Here is a 27657-nt window from a genome sequence, read left to right on the forward strand (position 1 = left end):
CCTCACCAACACACACATGTTCTTAAGAGCCGTCTCTTTTTCCCAAGCAATTGCTTCCTCTGGAGATTTTATTCCCTACATAAGGACAACAATGGGAGATTATAAGGTTAATTACAAGCAATCCCCACATAAAGTTCTAAAAACTAGGTGAAAGTATTGTTTGGTAACATACCAGAGGCATTTTATAGTATTCGGACGTATCCGGACCAAGCGGTTTGGAATTTGTTGGATCAATGTATGTCACAATCTAAGGAATGAATGAAAAGAAAATTGAATTAGTTCCAAATAAAATTAAATTACTATGCCGGGTACTAGTTCCGGCATGCTCGACGACAGTACCGCCAAAACAACCAAAGCCGGAAACATGTGCCGACATTCTCGAATAATGTTCCGGCATTCCGGAATTGCACTTCCTAATTTTAAACAGTACCGGCATTGTATTTTCTTGAACATTAATGCCGGGATTCTCAATACCGGCATGCTCGATATGTAAGGTTCCAAGCCGGCTTTGTCCGTAATTTATAAACCACGCCGGTAATAGGTGCCGGCGTGCTCGATAATTTATATACCACGCCGGTATTTAAGTTCAAAAATCTTTAACTCCTGGATGTTTTTCTTGTGGTACCGTCATGGTAAAGTTAGGAGTGAACCATGCCGGTTTGGATATTCTATGGAATATTCGGTGGTAGGTAAAAAGTTAACTGCGTACCGACATGGATTTTTTGGTTGAAGACCACGACGGCAATTGTTTCAAAATGGGGGATATTTTTTGCCGGCATGAAAGTAGTATGAATACTGTACCGGTTCTGGTGGTGCCGTCGTGGTATTCATACTATGAGTATGCCGGCACCAAGCTTTTTCAGAGAAAAAATGACGGTTTCAAAAAAAAAAAAGTCAAATTTTCGACCTCTTAGCAGCATTACCTGTGTGTTGGGGATGCTTGTATGTTGAACTTGTTTACTTTCTTGGGTTGGTTCTTCAAAAAACACTTCATGCTCACGAAAATCATATTCCAAGGGTGTTGGTTCATCATATAAGTCCAATTGTGAGTTGTTATCATTAACCGAAGATTGAAGATATAATTGTTGTTGTAGTTGAGTTAAAGATTCAACAACAACAATTCTCTCCTCACAATCATCTTTCATTTGCACACAAAAATTTCCACTCAAAAATATTTTTCCCTCCTTCTACTCTCACAAATTCAAATAAAAATACACCCTAATCTACCCCAAATACTTAAGATTTTACTAATTATTATTAACCACTAAACCTGATTAGTGAGGGTTACATTAGGAATTAAAAAGATAATTACATAAGGGGTGACCCAGATTTGATATCTGGATCCAGTTTTTGTCATGTAGCTATATCCCCCAATTAGTTTCCATATCCCCCAATCGCGCGTTCAAGTTAAACTTGAATATAATACTTTTAGTAACTGCCTTTGTCATTTCTAGATCATCATCAAAATCTTCATAAGCATGAGTTTTCAGTTCTTCTAAGAGAGTATTCATTCTTTGTAGTATCTCTTCAAACTCAGATGAATTATTTGATGATGAAGCCATTAAATCTAACAGACAACGGGGAGAAAAGAGAACAAAAAAGAAAGAGGGTAAAATCACAAAAGCACGGAGAGGAGGAAGGAAAGTAGACTAGATCAGATAATAAAATCACCAATAGCGATAGATAAATCACCTAGTTGGGAAAGAAAAAAATCATCATAAGGGATGAAAGAGAAAACACCCAGATCGGGAGAAAAAAAAATCAATAAAACAAATACCAAACATTTTTTTAATAAAGAGTTGGTAGGAAAAGAGTGAAAAAACTTAAAAAAGCTAGCGTGTTTGAATTTATTATAGAGAAGGTTGCGTTTGGCACTAGCGTCGTTGAGGGAAGAGTTGAGTTGGGAGGAGGTAATTGGACGAGGTAGTACAGTTTAAGGGTATTTGGCAACTTTTTTAGAGGGAATTTCAGATTCCCGTCATTTTATTTTCATTCTTTTAATGGAAAAGAAGTTGACGCCATGCTCTATAGGAGTTTGATTCTACCTTTGTTTTCCTTCCTTTTTTTTTTCTTTTAATTTTTTCTCATCTTTGTGAAAATCTTCGCCATGAAACCCCATTCCCAAACCTAATCCGGGTAAATATCGCAGTTTTCTCATGTTTTTATCATGAATTTTAATTAATAACGATCTTTTCTTTCATAAAGTCGATTCATCATCTTTTGATGGAGTTTGATTCAACATCCTTTGATGGATTTACCAACCCTAATTAATTTTTGAAGCAAAAAAATCAGGACTAGCAAATATTATATACTTTTTGGGTTTCTACATAAAAGGGTACTGATCAATTGGGTTTCTACATTATATATAAGTACAGATATTTTTCTTACTAGAACTTCCGTAATTCAATTCTCGGAGTTGAATGAAAGGCAACTGGGAGATGAATTAGGGTTGAAGAAATTAGTGACGAGATTAATTGTTAAAGTGTTTCCTGAATTGAAAGGTATTTTGAAAGAGAGTTTTATAAATTATAATGATGATGGTGATGAAATCTCTGCTACTTCTGCTAGAACTCACGTTGTTTATGCCATTGTTGTTGCTTATCAGTTTAGATGTTGTCTTGGGTTTTCTTTGATTCCGCAATTGAAGAAGCAGCATAATGAAAGCACTTGTAACTTTCATGCCAAATACAAATTTTTTGACTGAAGGTAGTTGGAATTCACTAGAGTTCAAATTCTAGGTACTTGGAACTACCTAGGAATTGAATTCTAGTGGTGCCAAACGCAACCTCAAAGAAGCTAGCGTGTTTGAACATACAAGTTTTTCTATCTCAAGCTTGTTTTCAATATTAGATGATCAAAATTATATCTTGATTTCTAGTCTACTAAGTCAAGTCTCGGGCTAGGTTAGAATTTGGTAGTTGAGTATCAGACATCACCCTCGAAGACTGAAGATGGACGAATACATTTGGAGAACTTCTGTATCAGGTATGTGAAGACTGAACCATTCTATTTTACTCACTATCCTACTATTATATCTGTTGCGACGATGTTGTATGACTTCTAGTAGATTTACAAAGAAGAAGTTTTGAGTCAAGCTTGTCTTGTTAAAAATCTCGAAATATGATTTTAGCAAAGACATTCAACGGTCCATAACAATATTAGTTTTAAGAAAATCATTAGCATTAATTTGTGGATCAATTGAAAATTTCCCATGCAAATGATTTTATCACTTGGGAATGTTTCAAACATCAAATGAGAGAAACTGCTGAATTTTCGCTCAGGGTAGGTTGGCGAACCAGTTCGTAAACCATATACATCTGAGTTTCTATAATATAAGAAGGTTGGCGAACCAGTTCGCAAACCATGAGTTCAATTGGGAACAGTTCACGAATCGTTTTGAACTGAATTCTTGGAGTTGGTATTTTAGGCTAGCAGTTTCTAACTCGGTTCACGAATCGTGGTCAACTGACTTTAGTAGTCTTGTAAGGTTAGCAAACCCGTATCAAAAACCTTTGCACCCTGACTCGTGAACAAGCTTTAAGGTTCATTAACAGTCGTGTCAACTGTCCCAGCAGTTTTTAGCAGATGCTCAAAGATTTATTTTTTTTAAATATGTTTAACATTGCAAGAACTCTCTCAAACACTTCTGAGACTTCATTGATCACTCAAAAATTTATGTGTGTGCATCATGATTAAATTCTTAGGTGTTTAAATGAACATCAAATTGTTGTTAGTTCTTTGGCATACTTTCCGAACCGAACAATCATTATAAACGGTTCCAGATACGATTCATAATGTATATTCTTCCATTGTATTTTCAAGACCTAAAAGTTTTTGCTTAATTCCCCAGTTATCGTAGCTTGAATTCTAATCAACCCTTGGTCTTTGAAACCTATAAATAGAGACGCTTTTTCAATTGATAAATTCAATCCCTTTTGTGTCCTAATTGATTCTAGAGTCGTCCTCTATATATCTAAGTTTCCTTTGAGAAACATAATTAGGTCTACGACTAAAAGACTTCACTTCGGGGATTCGTGAAACCAGGTTTGATTATTTTTACCTTGATATTTGTGTATCTTGATCTTGTTTTTCTGTTATCGAGGTTTTCGTAATCTTTTTCAGGCAAGATAGATAATAATCGCAAAGTTCTTTTCGTCTTAGACTTTGCGATTCCTCAAGATAAATATCTCAAAATTGATCTTAATTGATCTTTTGAAGATTGTTCTTTAGAGGTAGTTAAGAATCTACTCTTCGGGAGTCATAAGTTCCGTATTTGTGAGGTTTGCTAGCTTTGACCATTGCAAACAGATTTCCCCACCTTAATCTTTGATCAAAACGGAAATCAAATAGGCTTATATGTTAGAGGAAGATTGGTATAAAAAGTCTTCATTCCAGTTAAAGCAACTCTTAGGCTGTAAAAGACGACAGCTAAGGAAATTAATTGCATAGAGCCTTGCGAGGTTCAAGAGATATAAGGAGCGCGACTGTTACAAAATGACGTGGAGAGGGGATTCAGTCTCAACTACGTTCCAGTCCAAGTCTGATAGTAGGCTAGTGTTTGTAGAGGATTAATATAGTTTGTGTTCAAATTTTGACGAGGTCCCTGAGTTTTTCTGCTATTGTGGTTTCCTCGTTAATAAAACTTTTGGTGTCGTATGGTTTTCCTTTTCCGCATTATATTTTTTTATCTTTGTAATTGAATTTACGCAAATTGTTCGTATTCAGTCTTAGTAGATATGTCCATCTAATTGTGATCGATTACGAAACTCGTTTCTTGTAGAATTCGTATCTTGAAAGATAGATAACAAGTTTAATTACTTGGCGGGATTCCGGTTGGACTATTTGGATATGACTAGATGATCTTGGATATTGGTTTTTTGAGATCGTCCGTAATCTTCTTAACAATCAGGTTCATGGACTCTTGTCTATACACATACTGATTGAGAAGAGGTAGAGATATAAACTTTATATACATATTGTCAGGGATTATTCACTTGGTCTACTTGCAATAGTATTAGGTTTTGTCCATACAGGTTTCCGAATGAAAAAGTTGGTGGTGTACTTGGTGTCCCTGCATTTTCAATAGGGAATTGACTTCTGAATGGTATGAAGTCCGGCCGATCATTCCGCTGGCATCTCACATTCACGCCCCCGTTTGACTGCCGCTCGAGGATGTAATTGTAGATACGTTAGTGTATTCATAGTGGGTCCTTAGCTCCACCTATTATCTCCTTCTAAGACATGTTGTTTTCGTCGCCATATCTCTTATAATTTGGTACCTATTATCACATAATCTCTTATATTAGCAATAATTAGTTCCATAATCAAAGTCTAATTCCAATCTACAACCGTTGAGTATCAGCCATACATGATCTTGATAATTATATATAAACTCCTCAAATAAAAAAGAATTTATTTTTCAACCATTTCTTTAAATGTAGGGTATACAGTAAAACATCTACATAAGAATACTCCATATAGGAATAAAATCCATACAAGAATAAAAGTTTCTAGTCCCGATTGAGGCCAGTTATATTTAAGAAAAAACTTCATATTAAAATACAAGCCATAATTTTTTCTTGTCTCATCTTAAGGAACTTACCTCCATATATAAGAATAATTGATTATTATAATTATATAAATAATATAAGTCTTGCCCCTTTTTTTTTTGCATAACTTAATATACAAATATTTTTTGATTATATGGTTTCATTTGTCAATTTTCGGTGTTATAGTTGAGATTTTAACAAATTATGTTACAATAAATTTCATATATTCATGCATGTAAAATAAAACCCACATTTTAATAGTATATATATTTACCTAGTACATTTTTGAATGTGAATATGTATGTATTTTCCCTAAGTATACCGGAGAAAAAAGAATTGTCTATTCAAGGTATACCTCCATATAAGAATAACCAAGAATATTTTTGTGGTCCATAGGGTATTCAAGGGTATATGGACGTAATATCCTCCATTAGCTCCATGATTATAATATCTCCAGCAACAAATTTATTATCTTTCAGAAATAATGCAACTCCACCAGATATCCTTCTTTCTAGATTCTTCGGGAAGTTGAGAAGCCAATATTCTCTACTACCCACAACTTGAGCTCTCATTTTCTTTTTGGGGTTATGCAAGTGTTTATGGGAAGCGGGTATTGGATGCACAAGTATCATAAGTAAGCACTAACTGTTATCGACCTTGATCAATTACTACCATTTAATTTAAAGGATATATTGATGCCAAATTAATTAACATGCTTGAAGCAAATTGATCAACTCACCAAGTAACCATGACTAATATGACCTAGTTATAAAGCAATGGTGACAAAATAATTTTCCAAATGGAACCTATCACCGGTATCAGTTGCTCTTTGTTTTCTCTTTATCGTCTCTATATCCAACTTATCTTTAGTCTTCTTCGAATAAATACGTTTCTAACATTTCCTCTTGTTCTTCTTATGTTCCTTGAATTCTTCTCCCTCAGTTGAAGTAGCTTCTTATTTATCTTCATCTTCATCAAATGGTATATTTATAGCTTCTTGCTCTGACAAAAGAATCAATTCTAAATTCACTAGGGTTTCTTCACATGTCTTGATTTTAGAAGGTCCTTGATCTTTCTGTTTATCTTCAAAACTTGGGCTTCTTATGGGTTTGTCTCGTTTTGAAACCACTGTTTTACGAATCCTAGAAAATGGCTTGGACTTGCGCATAGGCCATTGCAGCCTATTTTCACTTCTTTACTTAGCTTCGGCACTGCTGAAAGCATGCACTGATCTTGCTCGTGTCAAGGGTGCATCAATCAGGCTCATGCCGTACTTTCATTTTCATCAATCACAAAATGGATATGTTCATAAATATCACATTGTTTCTTTTGAAAGAATGGGTTGTTTACCATTTGCGTCTTAGGATGGTCTCAATCCTATAGACTAAAGAAGGACTTTGTGAAATGAATAACATGCTTTAGTACTTTAAAAGCATAATGGGAGGGGTGGTGGTGCATCTAGTACTTTAGAAAGCGATGATTATGAGAGATGCAATCACTTTGGACTCTTTCAATCTTTGTAATTCCCATTTTCTTTTTCACTCAAATAAAAGAATGATGTCCATTTGAGTTCTTTCAAAACATATATAATATAATGCCACAACCAAAGTGTCTTAATGGTTATATCAAATCCTGAATGAGTTAATCTCCAACACTACATTGTGGGCGACGATATGGATTCAATTATCCAAGTATTCGTGATTTACAGTTCAAGAAACTAATTGGCTCGTTATTTTCTCTAACATGTTATTCCTTTCACATTCAATAGAGGCAATTTATATATGCATTTCCATTCTTACTGTGAGTTTCCGTATGATAATCGTCTGCACATATTTCGTAGGAACTTAACAAAGTGTAATTATCTCTTGGTTCTTACAGATTTCATGTAACTTTTAATCTTTATACTAGTTAGGAAACAAAGATTGTGCATTGCTTCGATCGATTACTACTTGTGATGATCCAATCATCGCATGGTACTATATAAAAAAATAATTCAACAAGTTGTTTATATTTTCTTATGAGCTTCACGTAATAAGTGGTGTGGCCTTATTACGTAACAAAAAAAGATATATCTCATTTGCTTTAGACTGTTACAGTTAATGAAGTTGATGCACTTTTCATTCTGATTATACAGATGATCCTTATATCTCAAATACTTTAGAGTATTTCTCGAGTTCGTTAGAGTATTCCAATCTCATGGAAATAATATACTTCTTTCATTCCATACATAAGAGCAGACAATGGGTATAATTCTTCGATATTTTTTTTTTGCCGATAACGAAGTATCAGTTAAATTATCATGTAACCAATATTCTAGGATCACATCATACAGAATCTAGAAAAAAAACCATACAAAATTTGATTAAATGAAGATAGCATAACAACTGAATTGAGTAAGTGTATTAACTGGGTAAAATTCTTATTTCCATTAAAGTTGACGTCTAGGGTATGAGATTCTCCAAGAATATAATGAGTTTTTTCTTTTTTAATCTCCCTATACCTCTTGTAATTGTCTACTAATATATGATACTCACCATTACAGTTCTTGTACCATTCTCATGATATGCTTATACCAAGGTTTCCAATTCTCATTTAGAGGAGTCAGAATTACATCTCTGTCCCATGTACGGTAGATACATTTACAATGTATCATTGCTACTGGAGTCAGAATTACATCTCTGACTCTATTCTAGAAAAGACAAAAAAAACATATCTTCTACCATAATTTATGTCTTTTCTTTCACATGTTCCAGTATACCAATGTGGGTATAATATCAACACGTCTAACCCTCTTTTCATCAGGGACCCTTCCATTGCTAACATTGTCATACTAGCTTATGTCGAGAAGTTTCTTTATCCCAATAGGTGTGACATTGTTGTTAAAAAGAATAAAATTATACATATCCACCAACTACTGTAGGTTGAATAGCTTATTGAATGCTTCAAAAAAAAAATAGCTTATTGAAGACTGTGAATCTCTTTTGTCACACGCTAAACTATATTGGTTCATTAATATCATCAACGTAGCACAAAATTATAATAAAAGTGGAAAGTCATTTCTGACTCATGGAAACTTTTATGAGTTTATTTCCACAAAAGTTGAGGCGTGCTTTTAATTACAACATATCATTGTAGAAGTTATTGACTCATTATATTCTAACAAGTGGATTACGCTCCCTGAACATTCAAGTTTTAGGGGAAAATGAATGTTTCGACAAATTTTCTTCCGGACATTTCACACTCTGAAGTCAATATGTCGCCTTAAAACGTATTTCCTTCGTCCCATTTTAGATGAAGGTTTAGACTTTTTTACAAGTCACATATTACTTAAAGGTTTTCATATTTTTTTCCAAAACTCTCTCCTTGCTTTGAAATCATACACAAACTTAAAATAATACAGGCTCAACTTCCAAAATAAAATTCTTAAAGAATCCATTAGGTTGCAAATTTACACTAGAATCTAGGAATTAAAAACTATGAGATTTAAATATTTTATGAGGTATTACTGAGGATAGATATGGAAAATATTTAATTTCTTTCCATTTCCTTAATTGCGTAAAAATACCCACACCTTTATCTAAACTGGGACCGAGGAAGTAGAAGAAGGCATGACTTCATCTTTGAATGGTGCATTGTCATAGGTAGAACATAAGTAGAAGAAGACATGACTTCATCTTTGAATGGTGCATTGTAATAGGTAGAACATTTTTATGAAGTATTGTGATTGTGCACGCAAACTTCCATATAAAAGACCCTTTAATAGTGCTCAAGCACTTTTAAGTAAAAAAGAAAAGATCAAACTCAAATCGAATCGGTTTAATGATTAAGTTGTTGGATGGTTAAATTAAGCCAGTCAGGGTTAATCAATTTGTTGACCGGGACCTGAACACAACTCTCTGGAAGAAAAAAGTTGACCAAAAACTGTGAAGTGTGTCCGTTATAGAAAGGCTAACCATCATATGAGCAATAACAACAATATCTCACTCTACGGGAGAAGAATCATCAGTAGTTGATTGGAGCTTGGTTCAGTTCTTTCAGTTTCAAGGTTAAATGTGGTTTAGAATTAAAAGGTATCAAATATGAATACATAAAAGAAGATTTGATGAACAAGAGCGAAATGTTATTGAAGTATAACCCTGTTTATAAAAAGATACCGGTTTTTGTTCATGGTGAAAAGCCAATTTTAGAGTCCATGGTTATCCGTGAATACATCGAAGAGACTTGGCCGAACGATTATCCGTTACTACCGAAAGATCCATACGAGAAATCGATTGCAAGGTTTTGGATTAAGTTCAGTGATGAAAAGGTATAAATTGTAGTCAAATACTTGATTTAAGTTCAAAAGTGTTTACTTTATTATCTCATAATAACTCCATTTCTCATTGTGGTTTTCGTTTGTTTGCAGGGTATGATCTTTAGAACTTTTTTCAAAACACCATCTGGTGAAGAACATGAGAAGACCAAAGGAGACATTATGGAAATACTGAAAACCATAGAAGAACAAAGTGCAATTGGAAATGATAACAAGTTTTTTGGTGGTGATAAGATTAATGCTGTTGACTTGGCATTTGCATTTGTAGCTCACTGGTTTGAACCTATGGAAGAAGTAGCAGGAGTGAAGCTTCTTGAAGCTCATAAATTCCCTAAACTGCATGCCTGGACTGAAAGATTCAAACAAAATTCTGTGGTAAAAAATAATCTCCCAGACACTAACGAATTGGTGGGTTTTTTCAAAGGTGTAAAAGAGTACGGGTACCTGACACCACCACCACCACCTCAATAAGTTATCTTTCTTAAATCTCGGTTGAGAAACTGCATCTACTGGCTTCTTGCTTTCCTTAACTAGTTGCATTTTGAATTTAGTGTGTATGCCTTTATATTTGAATGAAAATAGAGAGCATTTTGAAGTTTTATTGCGTGCATCGAAAATATTGACCAGACCAACATATTGACCAGCACTACAAGAATTATTGCAAAATATTCAACAGCACAACATTGTATTTTTCAGCTGTAGAAAGCTCAGGAGTACAGAAGAACGTTTACACAAAATCACTTGATTTATTTATCCAAACACCTAGCATTCTAAAGAATTTAGAAATTAGAAACAAACACAACAAATCTAGCTCTCCTTGGTTGAAACTTGAAAGTCTGAGTAGCAATCTCTTCATAAAAACTTTTTAACATATAAAAAAAGACTCTAGTACTGTATACACTTAAGCCGTATGTTGCCTCTTAAACTCAAGCTTAATCAACCCGCTTTAGGTATTGGGATCACACATTGTCGGTTCAGAGTGCTTCAATGTGATCAACATTCCATGAGGACGCATATTTTGAAGTGGTTTATATGGTTACTGTGTTCTCAGGTACTCCTTGGTTGCCAAGCTGGCTAAAGTTGCCCTTCTCCTTGAAGAGTTGAGTGTGGTGGTGCTTACAGTAAAGTTTGTGCTCGTGAGCAATGTAATTGGATGTGCTGATCACACAACCTCCATATGAACACCTGAAGCAAGGCCTGTGGTATGAGACTCCATCTGCTGTTACCTGCAAAAGCAACATAATTGAGAAATTGATCAATGGCTGCGTTAGAGAATGGTTCAAGTAATACTTGATTTTTGTTGTTCTGAAGTTACAGAGGTCAAAAAAAAAAAAACACCAACAGGCATGGTATTTGGTAACAAACTGATTCAGATATACATAGAAATTTGACATGTTGTCTTTGAAGTATTGGGAAATCAGAACTCAAGCTCCAGTGCTCCACAGTAATGGATCGAAAAGAACTAAGTCTCTCATATGAAAGGTTAGCATACTTCACTATAGTTCATTGCAGACTGTTGCAGTTAGGATACGTGTAGAGATTGTTTTACACATGGCCTATCCTACAAGCCTTTTCACTGGATTCGTTATTGATATGTGTTCAAAGATGTCCAGAGTAACAAGTAAAATTAAAAAAAAAGAGAGAAATTTTACCTTCTCAATAGGGTACACGGTCTTCTTGCAAGCAACACACTTATCTTGAGTTCCAGCAAACATACTTGAAGCTTTGCTGCTGGAATTGCCCTATGAAATTTCAACCAAGCGATAAAATTAATAACTGAGAAACATTGATCACCATGTAACTTCTACATATAAATGCGAGGGATTCATCAAAGTTATCCGTGGAATACCTGATCAGCTGACCTGGTATGAACTTTAGGAACACCTAGAAAAGAAAATAGAGTAGATTTATATTAACATAAGAAAAGAAGAAAAAGAGATTTTGTGAAAAGCTACTGAGAAATTGCCGCCTACTTTCGAAACTTTTATCCAAACTCCCAGTCATCTTAAACAGCTGGTCGAAATGAGGCCTGCAGTACAGAACACCTTCGAAAGAGTTGTAGTTGCTAAGCTGTAAACGAAAATTGAATATTAAAAACAAGTGAAAATAGATAGAAACGCAGGAAAAACAGACACAAAATGAACAATCAACATGTGATGCTTCAATAAGGCAACCATGAACCCCTAAAAGTAGATAATGATGAATTTACTACTCTTACTCAACTTGGCCAAGAGATCAACCATTTGTCCAAATTCGAATTAACTTATGGCTCATCACAAAAGAACATCAAATCTAATTCACAGTTCACTAATGAGCATTACCAAATGCAACATAGCAAAGAGAGAAAACAAGAACAGACAACCAAAAATTAATTAACAAAACACAACACTGTTATAGGGCAGACAAAATCATAATTCTTGATCGAATAAGAAAGTTTTGAAAGTTAATTTGGGAAGACAAAAAGAAGCACAGCCTTTCAGATAACATTCTATATTACCCTTCATTGATCAAGTGAGCAACAATCCCAAAATTACAATCAATAAGATCATATTAACCCCAATCAGGATTTTTTTTTTTTTTTTTGAAATTAAAGAAGAATAAGTACTAGTTCAAGCATAATAAAGCAGATCATAACCAATACTCAGAAGTGATCAAGTTCAATCCATACAAAACAATAAAGCAACGAGGAGACAGATCTCCAAAACAAGAAACCCAAATCAAGTTATCATAATTTAAACAACATAGACGATCTAAAATCAATCATTGACATGGAAAGGCTGCAGATAAAAATACCAGAGCAGAGTACAATAGTTTTATATATATATACCTTGAGAGTACCCTTGCAGTGATGACAACGAAAACAAGCTTTGTGATAAACTTTGTTATCAGCAGTGAGTTGATCAACCAGGTAGACTGTTTTCTCACAGGCTTTACATTTCTGGGTTGTTCCTACAAAAGTTGCCATTTCTCTTCTTTCTCTTTAAAAAATAAATCACTCTTTTTAATTTATTTCTGTTTTGATAAGAATGAAGAAGTTGAAGAGAAGAGAATCAAGAGATTAGTGGGAATATGTAAGAGAAAGTAGATGAGAATCTGTCTGTCTATGAAAAATCCCAGCTCAGAAGATGATGGTCAGACATAAGGGCAGTCTACTGACCTTTTATAATCAACAAAAGGGAATCCTAGTTTTGAAAATTAAAATAAGAAAATAACTCATACACTGTAAAATCAATTTTTTACAGTGACTAGTTCGAAATCTTTTTTTTTTTTTTTACAAAATTGATTAAGTCGCATATCTCAATTTAATACACCATTGATGAGTGGACTAAATTCAAAAATGCTACTAATTCAATCCCAATCTAATATACATGGATCAAGTGGAGTTGCAGTGGTGGCTATGAGTTTGTGGAGACTGCATAATATCCTGTTACTATCTATTAGTAGCCTAGTTAGCAATTCGGGATTCGGCAAACGTACGGAACCACAAACGTACGAGTATTATACGGTTTTGTAAAATCCAGATTTGGTCCAAAATTCGGTCAACGGGACGTGATTCGTTAGTAATTCGGAACGGCATACGTACGTGTATAATTCGATTTATAAATGTGAGTTCGGTTCTGAAAATTCGGTATCTATATATAACAAATAATTTGTATTTATAAGGTCATAGACCAATTTTTATGCATATGTGTGAGTTATTTAAAGAAAAAAATAAACTTAATATGATGATATTAATAATATATACAACATTAGTTATCCAAGAGGACGTCGTATGGTGGTTTAGATGCTTGGTTAGTGAGTTTGAGATCTCTCTCACCTTCACCTTCAAATCTCTTCAGTCGTTTTTGTTTCATAAAAATTACAACACGTCTAATATTCGGTCGTGTATGCTCGGGAGGCAGTAAAGCCCAAAAAGTGAGGTCTTTGAAAAGTAAAATCTAAAGAATTTATGGAGAATTAAACGGACGTATCATTCGGGATACGTAAAATTCGTGAACGATTCGCGAATAATCAGGGAATGCCACATAATACGCGACTTGGATTCGGAGTTGCAAACGTACGCGAATAAGACGGTAAAATTCGTGATACGGAAAAATTCGCGAATGACTCGTGAATCATTCACGAACGATTCGTGAATCATTCACGAACTTACTAACTAGGATTAGTAGAAGGTTCTTATGTTCGGATCATTGTCTGTTTGTTACTTGCCCCAAGAGTGGTGATGATCTCTGCACGCAGGAACTGCAGCTCCGACAATTTTTCCGGAGAGCTATCTATGTTCCGACAGGCAAAGTTTCTGATAAACCACCCTTGGAAGGTCTTGGGTTTGAGACGAAAATTAAAACTTGTTCTTGGGTTGTGGATCGTGTCTCAATGATCCAAGCTCTCCCGTATGTAAGCGGGTGATACGATTACTATTATTACTGGTTTCTCCCATGTCTAATCGGGCGTTACTACTGTCACTGGTTTCTAGTACCGTGATTCTGTTAACTGAGACTCTATTATTGAAGATTCGTCACTTGGTCATGTTTGAAAGTTACTTGCAGTCGGTCCTGTTGTTGTTCTTAATTTGTTGTGTCCTGTAATTTCAGGTTAATACCTGCTTTATCTATTAAAAATTTTTTATCTATTAGTAGAAACTAGGAGGAAGTCATACAGTGAAATAAGCTGGTTTTGAACTTTGATCATTAAAGCAGAAGGCTATTATTGGGGCGTCACACTCCAATAGAGGGGCTTCACTTTGATTCTTAATGTCTAAAAAAATGGTTATGGGATATCCTAACACATATACAAAATGTCTAGATTACCTTTTAACTAAAATAAAAACTTAAAAACCTTAGAAGTGATTTTACGTTCAGGTTTGGATTAATTCCAACCGTTGAATTTTATTCGCATGTAGTTTTACGTCCAGGTTTGGATTAGTTCCAACCGTAGAAGCTCATTTTACGTCCAGTTTTCTTTTAATTCCAACCGTAGAATCCGATTTTACGTCCAGTTTTCTTTTAATTCCAACCGTAGAAGTGATTTTACTCCAGGTTTGAATTATTTCCAATCGTAGAAGTGATTTTACGTCCAGGTTTGGATTAATTCCAACCGTAGAATTTTATTTGCATGTAGCTTTACGTCCAGGTTTGAATTAGTTCCAACCGTAGAAGCTCATTTTACATCCAGGTTCTTTTTAATTCCAACCATAGAATCTGATTTTATGTCTAGTTTTCTTTTAATTCCAACCGTAAAAGTGATTTTACGTCCAGATTTGGATTATTTCCAACCGTAAAAGTGATTTTACGTCCAGGTTTGGATTATTTCCAACCGTAGAAGTTTATTTTACGGCCAGTTTTTCTTCCCACAAAAACTTTGTCCCAGAATTCATCAAGTGTACAACAAAATTCATTAATTTAATTTTTATCTAATTAAATTAAATTAAAATTAACTATATAAGGGTTGTTTAGTCATTACAAAATTATTTTAGATAAGGGGTTTTTGATATTACTTACGAGTGACCCGTTTTTGTCCTATTAAGTAACGCCCCTCTAATGGAATATGACGTACCAATAATAGCCTTCTTAAAGTATTGCCGATTGCTTTTATATTTTAATATTACATTAAACAGTTCATTGTCATGTTGAATGAACAGGTCATTATAATGGTATAAACAGCTCCATACAATCTGTTTTAGGAATTAGGAGGAGCAAGTAATGAATAAAGGGGGTGTGGTGTAAAATGCGATGGAGTTGTTTGTTCTTCTTTGTCTCCAATTATTTCAAAAGAAGGTAAGAGGAATAAATGCATGAGACACTTGGACAGCAACAAGGATTAAGACACTTGGACAGCAACAAGGATTAAAGGTGGACACACTTTCACTTCCTCCCTGCCACCTTTAGCTTCATTACCTTTTGTTTGTTGGATTTCGGGTGTTTTGATTTTGGTTTTAACCTAGGGTATTCAAGTTATCATGCACCCATTTTCTGTTTCACTCCTTTGTCTGTTCTTGATTACACAGTCACTGCTCATCATTGTCTGGTTTAGAGACATACAGAGGTTAGGTCAGTGAACGGTGAACCCCTCCCGGGAAGTTGTTAGATACTGCCATACTGAAAATTGTTGGTTTTACCTCATGCAAGTAACCTACCCTGTTGTCCAATTTCAAAGGAAAATACTCGCATCAAATTTGCTATGACCAATTGGCCACAGTAAATGTTAAGACTTACTTGGCTGAAGTGTGCATCCTTGTCACATTTGATTTGTAAATCAGATATGTCGACGAAATTGCACGTATACACACGATTTGTAATGACTGGGTTCTGGGGTATGATTTTCAGGCCACCAATAATACCACCAAGAAGATGGGTTGTTATCCCACATACTTGGTCTCATCATCAATGACAAATTCATAAATCTAGAAAAACTCAAACCAACAACCGTGCTAACAATCACTTTTAATCTTCGTTTAAATTGTCTTTACTAACTCTTTTGTTTGTATGGGACCCCATTCCTCAGCTTATCGATACCTAGACAACAACAGCTGCAATAGCAGACTCAGTCACGGGACCGAATAAGTTATATGCAACTGTAACTTTTTTTTTCCACACAAAAAGAAAAGAAAAGAAAAAAAGTCGGACCACATTTTCTTTTCTAGCATAAGGTCTTGTAATCATATTAACAGTTTAGTATCAAAGCAAGTTGAGATGAACTTTCTTTTCAGCATTAAGAAAGATCCATAAACAAAATCAAGTTCCAGGGGAAAGTGAAGGCAGTTACATGCATTAGGGTAGCTACTAAATGAAATGTAATCATGATGTATGGTTATGATACCAATTGGAACTTAACCGAAAAAACAGACAATTACATTCTGAAACACCAGAATGTTCGTGATTTTAGTAATTATGAAATATTTCACTGCAAGAAAGGCAGGAAGTATCTCACTGAAGAATCCTTATTTAGTTATTTTTAGACAAACCACCCACTGTTAATCACTCTTTCTTTACAAGCTTAATCTCAAAGCAATAAGCTACAAAACTTTCTTTATTTATTCAAAAAACCGGAAAAAGATCTTAGAGGAGTGATTGAAAAGACTTAATGATTTTAATGAGGAAGGAAGGAAAAGAGCAGAACAAAGCAAAGCTTACAAGGAGAATACCCTACATTATGACCTCCCGTCAATTTGCCTCCTTACAAGCTTCTTTCCTTCATGTTTTTCTGACATACGCCTCATAACAACCTCCTGTAACAAGTTAACAAAAAAGAACTTATTTTGCCAAGCATTTCATTTACAATACAGAATATATATATATATAGTTGCACCGTTGCAGGAAAGAAAATCATGAACTGACCAAACAAAGGACAGCAAGGGATCATATTAGATTATACTATAGCATACCAGAAATGACAACAAGGGCGAGGACATCTCCAAATCTTCTGACTAGGTGCTCAGTTTTTTTAGTAGACTTGAAACGTATCAGCGCTGGGTGTGGTTCCAAAAGCTACAAAAAAAAAGCTTAAGGTCATGAAATTTGGACATAGGAAACAAACAAATCAAATAAAGTTGACAAACATTAAGGCAATAAGCCAATAACCCAAATGAGAAAGAATAAAGCTCACAAACATTCAAGGAATTAGTTGTTTTCAAATGATGGGTTTTACTGTGTTACAACGACACTCCCAAAAAGAAATTGAGTCGTGTTGATACGTATTGACACGGATACGCGTGTCCGAAACGTCGGATACGGCCCAATTACCAAGAAATATAACTGAAAATCTAAAATACCTTAATTACTCTAAAATTTGATTATCAATATGCTCTGAGAAATAGAATATACATTATTAGCTCCCTTGGAAGCTTTTATCTCTGGTTAAAAAGATATTTTGGAAGCTTTATCTTTAGTAATACAAAGATACTCTCTAGATATTTATTTTCGCTATCTATGCTAATCTACTTGTCTACCTAATGTACGCTGTATCCCCGTTTTCTAGAGTATGTAAGTTGCCGTGTCAACATGACATACTGGACACAGGACACCGATACCGTATCCGCGTTGTTGTAACACAGGGCTTTGGCCTTAAAAATATGAATCATCCAAAAGTTCCATCTAGTTCGTAAATTGGAATGAAACCAATAAATGTAAAAAGGTGTTCAAAAAGGAAGATCCGCTATAAATAAAAAAATCATAAAATAGAGATTTGATAGAAAATGATCCGTTTTTAGGTATAGGCCCATTAGAATACCCTATTCCTAGGTCCAAAACCACTGAATCACTCTCCAAGTAATTCTAGAAGAAAAGTTCTATTCTTAGAAGGAACAGTAGACTTTTTATTTCTAGAAGGTTACAAAAATAGGAGGGTCTTTCCTAATCTGTGTATTACTAGTTTTAGCGTAGGCTTAAACCTATAAATAGGCACCTAGAGTGCTTGTAGAGGATATGGCAGAAAGCTAGAGGAATACGAACAGAAAACAAACCAAGAGGAAGAAGCAATACCTAGGGCAGAAAATAAACCTAAAGGTAAACGTTGTAAATTCTTACTCTAAAGCAATAAAATCAGAACATTCTATTGCAAAATACTTGTGTTTTTATTCTTTTGGTAGCTACTTCTATATCTATATCGTATCAGGGTCAAAAACTGATCAGTAAATATGGCCAGACAACTCGTGAAAAGGGATTGGCAAGAAAATCATTCACTAAGCCACTATGGAGTTCGCTGAAACCAATGGATACAAAATGTATGGGAACCCCACTACGTACGATAAACATTTAGCTTAGCTCTAGAATGTAGATACTCTTTTTCCTTGTAAAGAAGTCCTTGTCGACCAAACGAGTTAAAACAACAAATACGAGTCTGTAGTATCTATTTGTGGATTGCCTGTTAATTTTTCGAATCATGTTAGTCTAAATATACTTCAAGTTTTTTCGTTAAATTCTTTTTTGAAGGTGTCTTGCTTTTCACGTGCTTTGTACATGTGAAGTGGAGAAATACTTAAAAGAGAAAATGAAGGAGTTTACTCCCCTCATAAAGAGGGTTGAGATAGGAAGTTCCAAGTTTGCTGGCATTGTGGGACTGAAATGTTCTGTGATAGAGATGTACGAAGAGTGTTTTTGGGATTACATTGAATTTATGTGCTCTAATACATTATTGGTTGCTATAAAATTACACTAACAAAATTATGTGTATGCCATATCGGCCAACATCTGTATGGGCCATTTTTGAAAATGCCAAATTGGATTCTCCGGTATCGGACACCCGTACCAGTATCTGTGCAAACCATGTACAGTTCTTAAGGAGTGTTAGTATCTATGCAAACCATGTACAGTTCTTAAGGAGTGTTTTCTTAGTAGTATTGCCATTTTTCAGAATTCGATAAACACGAAAACAAAAAACTAATAAATAGTTGGGAAATCAGACACCTTTTTAACCACAATATCTTTGTAGGATGAAAAATCAGCACTTCCTAAGCATTTCCACTATCCATTTTCGTGTCCTCACCAAGAAGACTGTTCACTTATCTAAGGTAGATCAAAAACCTTAACCCGATCCAGAATATCTTTGCAATTCTAATCTAACAAAAAATCGTTCCTAGAACCCTAAAAAGATATAAAATCGAAGTACTTACAGCTTTCTCACGAGCACCAAGTTCAATATGAAATCCACGGCGAGACGATTGAAGAAACGATGGATTCACTTTCTACATAAAAACATCAAAAAAAAAAAGAAGAAAAAATCAATAGAATCGTTCAAGATATATGTAAAACTGATCTAAATATTAATCGATAACTAAACCAAAAGTCCCACCTGAGCAGAAGAAGAAGCGAATCGAGAAATCGTGGAGGCTTTATTAAGTAGAAACGCCATAACGAAATACACTGATTTAGATTTCTGAAAGAGAGAAAGAAAATGAAAGAGATAGGAGTGGATTATTCAGCTTGCATATCAAAGACTAAACGCCACCATTCAGTACATCGAAAGTACATCTAGATGTTTTTTAATCCAGACCGTCCTTTTAGTGGTGGTGCAAAAATTGAGAGTGGGGTTTGATAGCCCGCAAGAACAAATAAACCGTACCCACCCGTATCCGTGTGTAAAGCTCTAGGCTGATGTAGACGACATTTGTACACATAGGTGTCTTGCGGGTGGTTTTATCAAAATTGTCCAACTTTGTCATGCCAGGTGGTCTGGCAAACTTGTCTCGCCAATATGAGAAAATGACTTAGCGACTGAATCTGGATCCAGCGATTGGGATTTTATTGCCCGAATATATTTTATGGCGAATGATCAAAATTTTAATTTCAAACAGTCGGTTTTTAACGCTTATAATAGACATATTTTTCTCTTATTTCTTCGCATGTCCTCCATTTTCATATTTTTTCTCTAAAATCTTTCAATTAAACCCATCTTTCTCAAAAAAAAATTAAAATGAATAATCCAAGAGCAAAAATGACAAAAAAGACAAAGTTCTAAGCAATAGCAACATGAGTTTTTCTGGGTCTGCAACAACTTGGTCTAATCATAGATCTGGAGATGATTATACAACTGTTAGACTTGATAAAGCACTTGCAAATGTTTCCTGGTTGAACAGTTACTCTAAGGCACATGTTCTTCATATACCTCCGGTGGCATCAGATTATTCTCCCATCCTTTTAGCTACATCAACACGTATAGAAAAGAAACACCTTCCTTTTCGGCTTCAAAGATATTGTTTTTCCATTGCTTCTTGTTCTGACATCATCAACACAAGCTGGTCTCATCAAGTTTTAGGTTCTCCTCCTTATCAACTTTCTTCTAAACTAAACTATACGAAACATCAACTTCAACTTTGGAAGAAAGCAACTTTTGGTAGCATAGAAACTCAAATTCAATCTATTCAAAGTCATCTTGATCACTGCTGCAACACTAACATACCAACTTTTGATCCTCTTGTCATCTCTTTAACTCAATCTCTTCAACTCAATCTCTTCAAAAATGGCTATCAATTCAAAAAGACTTCTACATGCAGAAATCGGGGGCTCACTCTTATGACGAAGACAAAAATACTTCTTACTTTCACTCCAAAGCCAACTTTAACAAGAAAAGAAGTCGTATTTTTGATATTCAGGATTCTCTTGGTATTTGGCATGATTCAAAAACTGATATTGAGAACACTTTACTTCATCATTTTTCTGCAATTACGAAATCGACTAATCCAGTTTTAGATATTTCTATTTTGTCAGAATTTGAAAGTTGTATTTCAGAAGAAGAAAATAGTGTGCTTTTGCAGCTTCCATCGGAACAAGAAATTAAAGAGGTGGTCTTTCAAATCAAGCCATGGTCATCACCTGCAAGTGATGGTTTTCAGGCAGCCTTTTACCAACAATGTTGGTCTACAGTTGGTAAAAAGGTAACATCTATGGTTCAACACTTTTTTAATCATAAATTCATGCTTAAATCCATCAATCATACTTACCAGGTTTTTATGCCCAAAATTTTACATCCTCAGACTCCTAATGACTACAGACCCATAAGTCTTTGTAACGTAAGTTACAAGATTATATCTAAGTTCATTGTAAATAGACTTAAACCTTTGTTATCTAAACTTATTGCTCCTACTCAGTGTGCTTATGTCCCTGGTAGACATATCCAAAATAATATCATTATAGCACATGAGTTACTTCATTCAATGAAACAGAAAAGAAAAGGTAAAGTCTCTTACGTTGGTCTGAAATTAGACATGTCTAAGGCATTCGACCGCCTAGAATGGTCTTTTTTGTTTGATATTCTTCGTCGCCTTGGTTTCCATCATGACTGGATACAGCTTGTTCAATAATGTATAACTACTACAGAGGTGTCACTCTTAATAAATTGAAGTCCTTCTGCCTCTTTCATTCCTACTAGAGGGATTCGACAAGGTGATCCATTATCGCCTTATCTTTTTCTCATAGTCATGGAAGCTTTTTCTAGGATAATTCAGAATCATCTTCACACAGGTAAGCTAAAGGGTTTCAAAATTGCTAAAAACAGTCCTGAAATCAGTCATTATTCTTCGCAGACGACTGCTTGTTGTTTTTAGAAGCTTCTCCTCATCATCTTCGACAACTTCAAGCTATTCTTCATCAATTTAGTACTGCTTCGGGCCAAGTTATCAACTTACAGAAGTCAACATTATTCTTCAGCACTAATGTTTCTCCTTCTACCAAAAACAACATTGCAAATATCCTGCAAATGAAGGTTATGGGCTTGGGAGAGAAATATCTGGGTATACCTTTGTTGATGCCAGATCAAGGAATAAAAATTGTCATCCAATTCTGGACAATATGAATCTCAAATTGCAAGGTTGGGCAAGTAAATTAATTAACCAGACTGGTAAAACTACACAATTAAATTCAGTTCTAAGCACGATGGGTATGTATCATATGCAGGTTCTCAAGTTGCCAGCTAGCACAATTCAACAAATGGATCAAATACAGCGGAACTACTGGTGGGGAAAAAAAAGGCATTTCATTGGCTGGAATAAGGTTCGTTTGCCAAAAAGACATGGAGGTTTGGGTTTAAAACACTTGTCTCATTATAATTCTTCTTTTTTAGCAAAGCTAGCATGGGATATGATTCATTCTTCTACAGAATTGTGGGTTCAACTTCTTAATAGTAAATATTTTTCTTTATATGATTTGAAGCGTGTGCCTCCCCCTTTTTGTGAAAACACTAGTTGGATATGGCAAAGTATACAACATGGGTTACAAATTATTTATAAGTTTGGTAAATGGAAAATAGGAAATGGTTCTACAATAAACATTTAGAAACATAACTGGATACCCTCTGAGAAAGATGCTTTATATCAATGGAATGACTTAAATATAAATGAACATCAATGGGTTTCTGATCTTATACATTTTGAGATAGGTGAATGAAATGTTGCTCTTTTGAGAAATCTGTTTACTCCACAAAGGTAGATTCGGTTTTAACCATTCCTCTAGTATTACAGACTCAAGATACTCTCATATGGCCACTTACATCAACTGGAGTTTTTACAACAAAATCAACTTATCATCATCTCTGTGAAATGGATTTGCATGATTCTTGTTCATCTTCCTTCAATACAACTTTCTGGTTGTAATTTTGGAAACTAAAGATACCTTGTAAGTTACTGATTCTTGTTCATCTTTTTATAGAAGGTTATTAACAATGCTCTCCCAGTTAAGAGTAATCTGAGACATGTTCCTGATATAAGTGATTTCTCTTGTCCTCTCTGCAGTATGACCAATATAGAAGACATTAAATATCTTTTGTTTATCTGCCCCTTTGTTACTGCCATATGGGAAGCTTCTCTTCCTCAGCATTTTCATCTTTACAACAGTGCAATACTCTTACTGATTGGATTTTTACTTGGTCTTCAGCTAATGCAGTGATCAATTTTGATTCAGATTCTCCTTCTATATATGGAATCATTGCAACAATGTGGCACATATGGAGATACAGATGTCAAGTTACCTTTCAGCATGTTCAGATTAATCTTAACTCTGTTTAATTGCCTCTGTTTAAGTATCTTACTAATATTGCTTCTTCATTAGTGCCTCATCAGCATACATCTCATCATAGACATATTGTAGGACATTCACATCATCGGAAACCTCCTCCACCAGACATTTTAAAAATAAAAGCTTTTATCTATGTGGTATTGGTGTGATAGTTAGAAATTTTGCTGGGAGACATGTTGCTTCCAGAGGAGTTCTTAGAAGAGTAGCCAATGTTTTCCAAGCTGAGACATGGGATCTGTTAGAGGCAATGCAATGGGATAAATCTAAAGAATGGAATGTTGTTATCTTTCAATCTGATAATAAGAGTTTAATATCGTCTATAAATGTTGGCTTTCCTTTACCTCCATGGAAATCTTCTTCTCTTTTATCTTTGTGTGTAGACTTCTGTAAAATAAACAACAACTGGAAATGTGTCTACGTACCTAGAGTGTGTAATAAAGTTGCCGACTGTTTAGCCAAATCAGTCTGCAAGTTTTGTAACATAGGAAAATGGTGGAATGTACCACCAACTGAAATCTCTGTATCATTGGCTAATGATGTATCTGTTACTTAATGTTTAATATATTCCTCTTTTGTAAAAATAATCAGAATAATAACAACATGAGTTCGATATCCCTAAACAGTAGTCCTGGTCAGGGTAATCTTTTGTTGGAGCTAAAGTGTTGACCGCGCTAGTCTCAACAATCAGAGGGGCCATTTTTTTTTCCAATATCTATACCTACGTTCATTTTGGCCTAGTAACAGACGTTAGTAAGTGAGGACCTCATCTTTGTTGGGGCACAAACATAAACTGGAGGATTGGGGTCACGTAACCGACCTTATTTATGGAAATACCTCTTAGGCTTTCCCTTATGGACCTTCAACATTCAATTTCAAAATTGTTACAAAAGCGCCATCATAGCCTTGAACATAAGGTTCAAGCATTTGCTTGAGTGCAATCTTGAATCAACACAGGAGCGGGCAATGATTTAGCGCTCCAAAAATTGCTTTAGCATCCAATGATTTTGCGTTCTAGAGAATATTCCTACAAAATATGCCAATATTTCTAGAAAAAATATCTCATACGGTAGGACCCACAAATAAAAACATCAAATGGTTGGTCGTTATCTAAAGAATATTCTGGGAAAATATTCCAACTAGCACCAAATGGTTGGTAGCTTCTTATGTGAATCTTGAATCACCGTAGGGGCTGACAGGTGATTCAAAGTGACGTGGAACCATGTTGAATGTTGAAGCACTATAGGAATAAGCCTTAGTTCGTATTATATAAATACCATACACTTGGGTTGATAATTACCATTATAGTCTTTCCTATAATAAAGCATGTCTCCCATGCAGGTTAAGTATTCTATCTCAAGAAAATATGGACGAAGCTCTCGATAACAACCAGTGGTATTTGGTCAAAGGGGAAGAAGAAAAAAACTCTGGTAGAATATGATGTTGAAAACTCTAATGCTACTGAGGATCATTGTTGCAAATTGTTATTTATTTATTTTTAATTCAAAAACCATTGCTTATCAGATAGAAATTACATGAGCATCATGGGTAACCCAGTCTTGAATGTCAAGAGGGTAAGAACCCAAAAAACCAAAATTAGACTTTGTGATCCTAGCCTTTTTAGCAATCTTGTTTGCTACACTATTTGGTTCTCTTTTAACTGAAACACATTTCCAGTTACTAATTTTATTCAACATAAACCTAATATCTAGGATTAAACCTTGGTTCATCCAATGTATACAGAAATCAAAACCATTGATGGACTTGACTAGCATTTCACTATCAGACTCAAAAGTGACATTAGTTAAATTCCTTGAGATTGCCAGAGTGACAACTTTCTTCATAGCTCTGGATTCCAGCTCCTCCACTTTTATTCCTTGCTCCATTCCTCCATTAAAATATTCCCCTTGCACACCAAGGCAGGTACCTTCAAAATCTCTTATAATCGGTCCAATTCCTCCCTGAAAAGTTTCCTTAACAAATGAAACATCAATATTGATTTTCAGACGACCAAAATCTGGTGAACTCCAATTCTGAAGCTGCATTGGACCATTAACAATCACAGTATTGTCAACATTCAATTAAACAAGCTTATTGATGTTATCCAAGGAAAAAAGTCTATTTGGATTATGATTCTGAAAGACTTTTGTACACCTATCTTTCCAGATAGTTCAGACTGAAACCATTAGGAGTTTATTGATGTCCTGCCTATTTATACCTGCACCAAAAATTCTGTTATTACCTGCAGAAAACCATGAGATTACCCAATTTCTGAAGGAGCCATGCTGAGTTAAAATATTTCCAACATAAATGTTTAAAGCTAACCACACTGATCTAGCATAGAGACAACTGATGAATAAATGATCACTGGATTCACTAGGGTGATTACAAAGACTAAAATGTAGTTATATTCCATTTTTGTATCTAGAAAGCTTATCTCTAGTTGGCACAATATTTTTGATACATTTCCACACAAATAGTTTAACCTTGTGAGACAATTTAACCTTCCAAAGAGATTTCCAGACTTGAGAGGGAACAGAAGTATCCCCTGCATTGAAATTAGTTTGCCTAAATAAGACATTATAAACACTTTTAACTGAAAAAATGCCTTTCCTATCTGGTAACCAAATTAGGGTATCAGTTCCTATTGCAGGCACATCCATTCCAAGAATTCTATTGGCTGAAACCGGTTCAAATAAATAATGAATCAGGGGTACAATCCAGCTCCTAGTACCTTCGTGGAAAATATCAGACACATAAGTATAAGCATTAGTGTTCACTAGCCCTTCAGCAGGAATAGGAGGGTGATCCAACCCTATAACCCAACTATCTAGCCAAATATTTATCTTAGTGCCACACCTTACATCCCAAAAACTATTGTTCTTAATTGTAACAATACACCTATATATTCCCCTTCAAATCCAAGAACAATTCTCATTCAGTTTTTGCTGATGAAGTATACTACAATGATTAAAGTACCTAGCACTCAAAATCTGAACCCACAATAGATCTTGTTCAGTTATAATTTTCCAAACCAACTTGCAAATAAGAGCTTCATTAAATATCTCTAAATCTCTAAAACCTAGTCCCCCCATTTCCTTAGAAACATTAATACTATCCCAGGAGATAAATTTAATTCCTTCACCAGATTTATGTCCCCACCAAAAATTCCTCTACAAAGAATCAAGTTGGATGATTAAAGTAGATGGGATTTTAAAACAGCTCATTTGGTAAGTAAGCAAAGAATTTAAAACAAACTTAATCAATGTAGACCTACCAGCTTGATTTAAAGTGGTTCCAATATAATTCTTGAGCCTAGCTTCAAAAGATTGTGCCATGGGTTCAAAAGATTTCACCTTAGAATGACCAAGAAGTAAAAGAGCTCCAAGATATTTTTTTGAATCGGTAAAAAAAGACATATTGAGAGCACTTGCAAGATCAACACAAGTTACAGGATTAAGATTCTTACTAAAATAAACACAGGATTTATAAAAGTTAAGCATTTGACCTGACAACTTACCAAAATCTTGGAGAATTTGCAAAATATTATCAATGTGCTTTGTTAGAGCATAGCTCGGTTGAACCCACCAAGCATTGGTATGTCAAGTTTGGTTGTCATATTTTAGTGAATCAAAAGTCATTTAAGATTCGCTTGATTATGTACTAGAGTCAACTTCGTATAGGTTAGCTTGAAAGTATCAGGATATGAGACATTACAAGTATTGCGAAGACTTGAAGAAGTGAAGAAGTAAGAAGCTACAACGACAACATCATCCTTCCGCTTGAGGTTAGTGATATTTGACTTGAAATGTTTCATTCCCTAACGTATCTTTCAAGTCGTGCATATTGAAAACAAAACTGCGAAGCATGAACACTCTAGATAGACATAGTATTAAGGAATACAATACGAGGTTTATTGCTTAACCATTAAACTTTTTAGAGACATCGACATAATCGTTTAAATGCTATTGTGATTATGTATGGGTATGAGGTGAGGATTTCATCCTAGGAAACAATGTTTTACATGTGTTTTAAGGAAGTTAGTTCATAAACTTGTTTATGAATCGAAAAGGAAATCACCAGGCGTTATTGGGATTGTTATTCATTGCATATCTTGTGAACATCCAATATGTGTGATTTAGTATAACCGCTCATGATTTGTTTGTGTTCTTGGTCAAACTATTCACAAAGGCCTGACTTATGTATTGGTATGACTTTTATTAGTGAAATCGATCTTAAGTAATCACCTGAGATGGTATGATCGAGTTTGTGATTTCTGTATGACCGAATCTGGGTA

General features: G+C 34.8%; 4 protein-coding genes across 4 annotated transcripts in view; 1 reads left to right on the forward strand and 3 right to left on the reverse strand.

Annotated features, from left to right (window-relative positions):
* The first annotated feature begins 9213 nt into the window (after positions 1 to 9213).
* LOC113294985 (probable glutathione S-transferase) lies at positions 9214 to 10417 on the forward strand. The gene is made up of 3 exons (XM_026543349.1): positions 9214 to 9239; positions 9588 to 9855; positions 9955 to 10417. Exons 1-3 carry the CDS (start codon positions 9214 to 9216, stop codon positions 10330 to 10332), a joined length of 672 nt encoding a protein of 223 aa, XP_026399134.1. The 3' UTR covers positions 10333 to 10417.
* An 80-nt stretch (positions 10418 to 10497) lies between these two features.
* Positions 10498 to 13027, reverse strand: LOC113297967 (LIM domain-containing protein WLIM1-like). The gene is made up of 5 exons (XM_026546592.1): positions 12689 to 13027; positions 11835 to 11931; positions 11711 to 11745; positions 11514 to 11603; positions 10498 to 11087 (listed from the first exon to the last, which is right to left on the reverse strand). Exons 1-5 carry the CDS (start codon positions 12824 to 12826, stop codon positions 10890 to 10892), a joined length of 558 nt encoding a protein of 185 aa, XP_026402377.1. The 5' UTR covers positions 12827 to 13027; the 3' UTR covers positions 10498 to 10889.
* A 3660-nt stretch (positions 13028 to 16687) lies between these two features.
* On the reverse strand, positions 16688 to 19808 carry LOC113292849 (succinate dehydrogenase subunit 7B, mitochondrial-like). The gene is made up of 4 exons (XM_026541683.1): positions 19648 to 19808; positions 19469 to 19540; positions 17243 to 17345; positions 16688 to 17086 (listed from the first exon to the last, which is right to left on the reverse strand). Exons 1-4 carry the CDS (start codon positions 19705 to 19707, stop codon positions 17052 to 17054), a joined length of 270 nt encoding a protein of 89 aa, XP_026397468.1. The 5' UTR covers positions 19708 to 19808; the 3' UTR covers positions 16688 to 17051.
* Positions 19809 to 24880: 5072 nt separating this feature from the next.
* The window catches only part of LOC113294986, a 28867-nt gene continuing 26090 nt past the window's right edge, over positions 24881 to 27657 (reverse strand). The window contains exons 3-7 of the mRNA XM_026543350.1: positions 26340 to 26533; positions 26095 to 26219; positions 25865 to 26040; positions 25579 to 25602; positions 24881 to 25399 (exon numbers count right to left, since the gene is read on the reverse strand). Coding sequence (XP_026399135.1) covers positions 24881 to 25399; positions 25579 to 25602; positions 25865 to 26040; positions 26095 to 26219; positions 26340 to 26533 — 1038 coding nt within the window. The remainder of the gene's footprint in view (positions 25400 to 25578; positions 25603 to 25864; positions 26041 to 26094; positions 26220 to 26339; positions 26534 to 27657) is intronic.

This window comes from Papaver somniferum, chromosome 7, assembly GCF_003573695.1.
Source record: "Papaver somniferum cultivar HN1 chromosome 7, ASM357369v1, whole genome shotgun sequence".
Classification (NCBI taxonomy): Eukaryota; Viridiplantae; Streptophyta; class Magnoliopsida; order Ranunculales; family Papaveraceae; genus Papaver; species Papaver somniferum.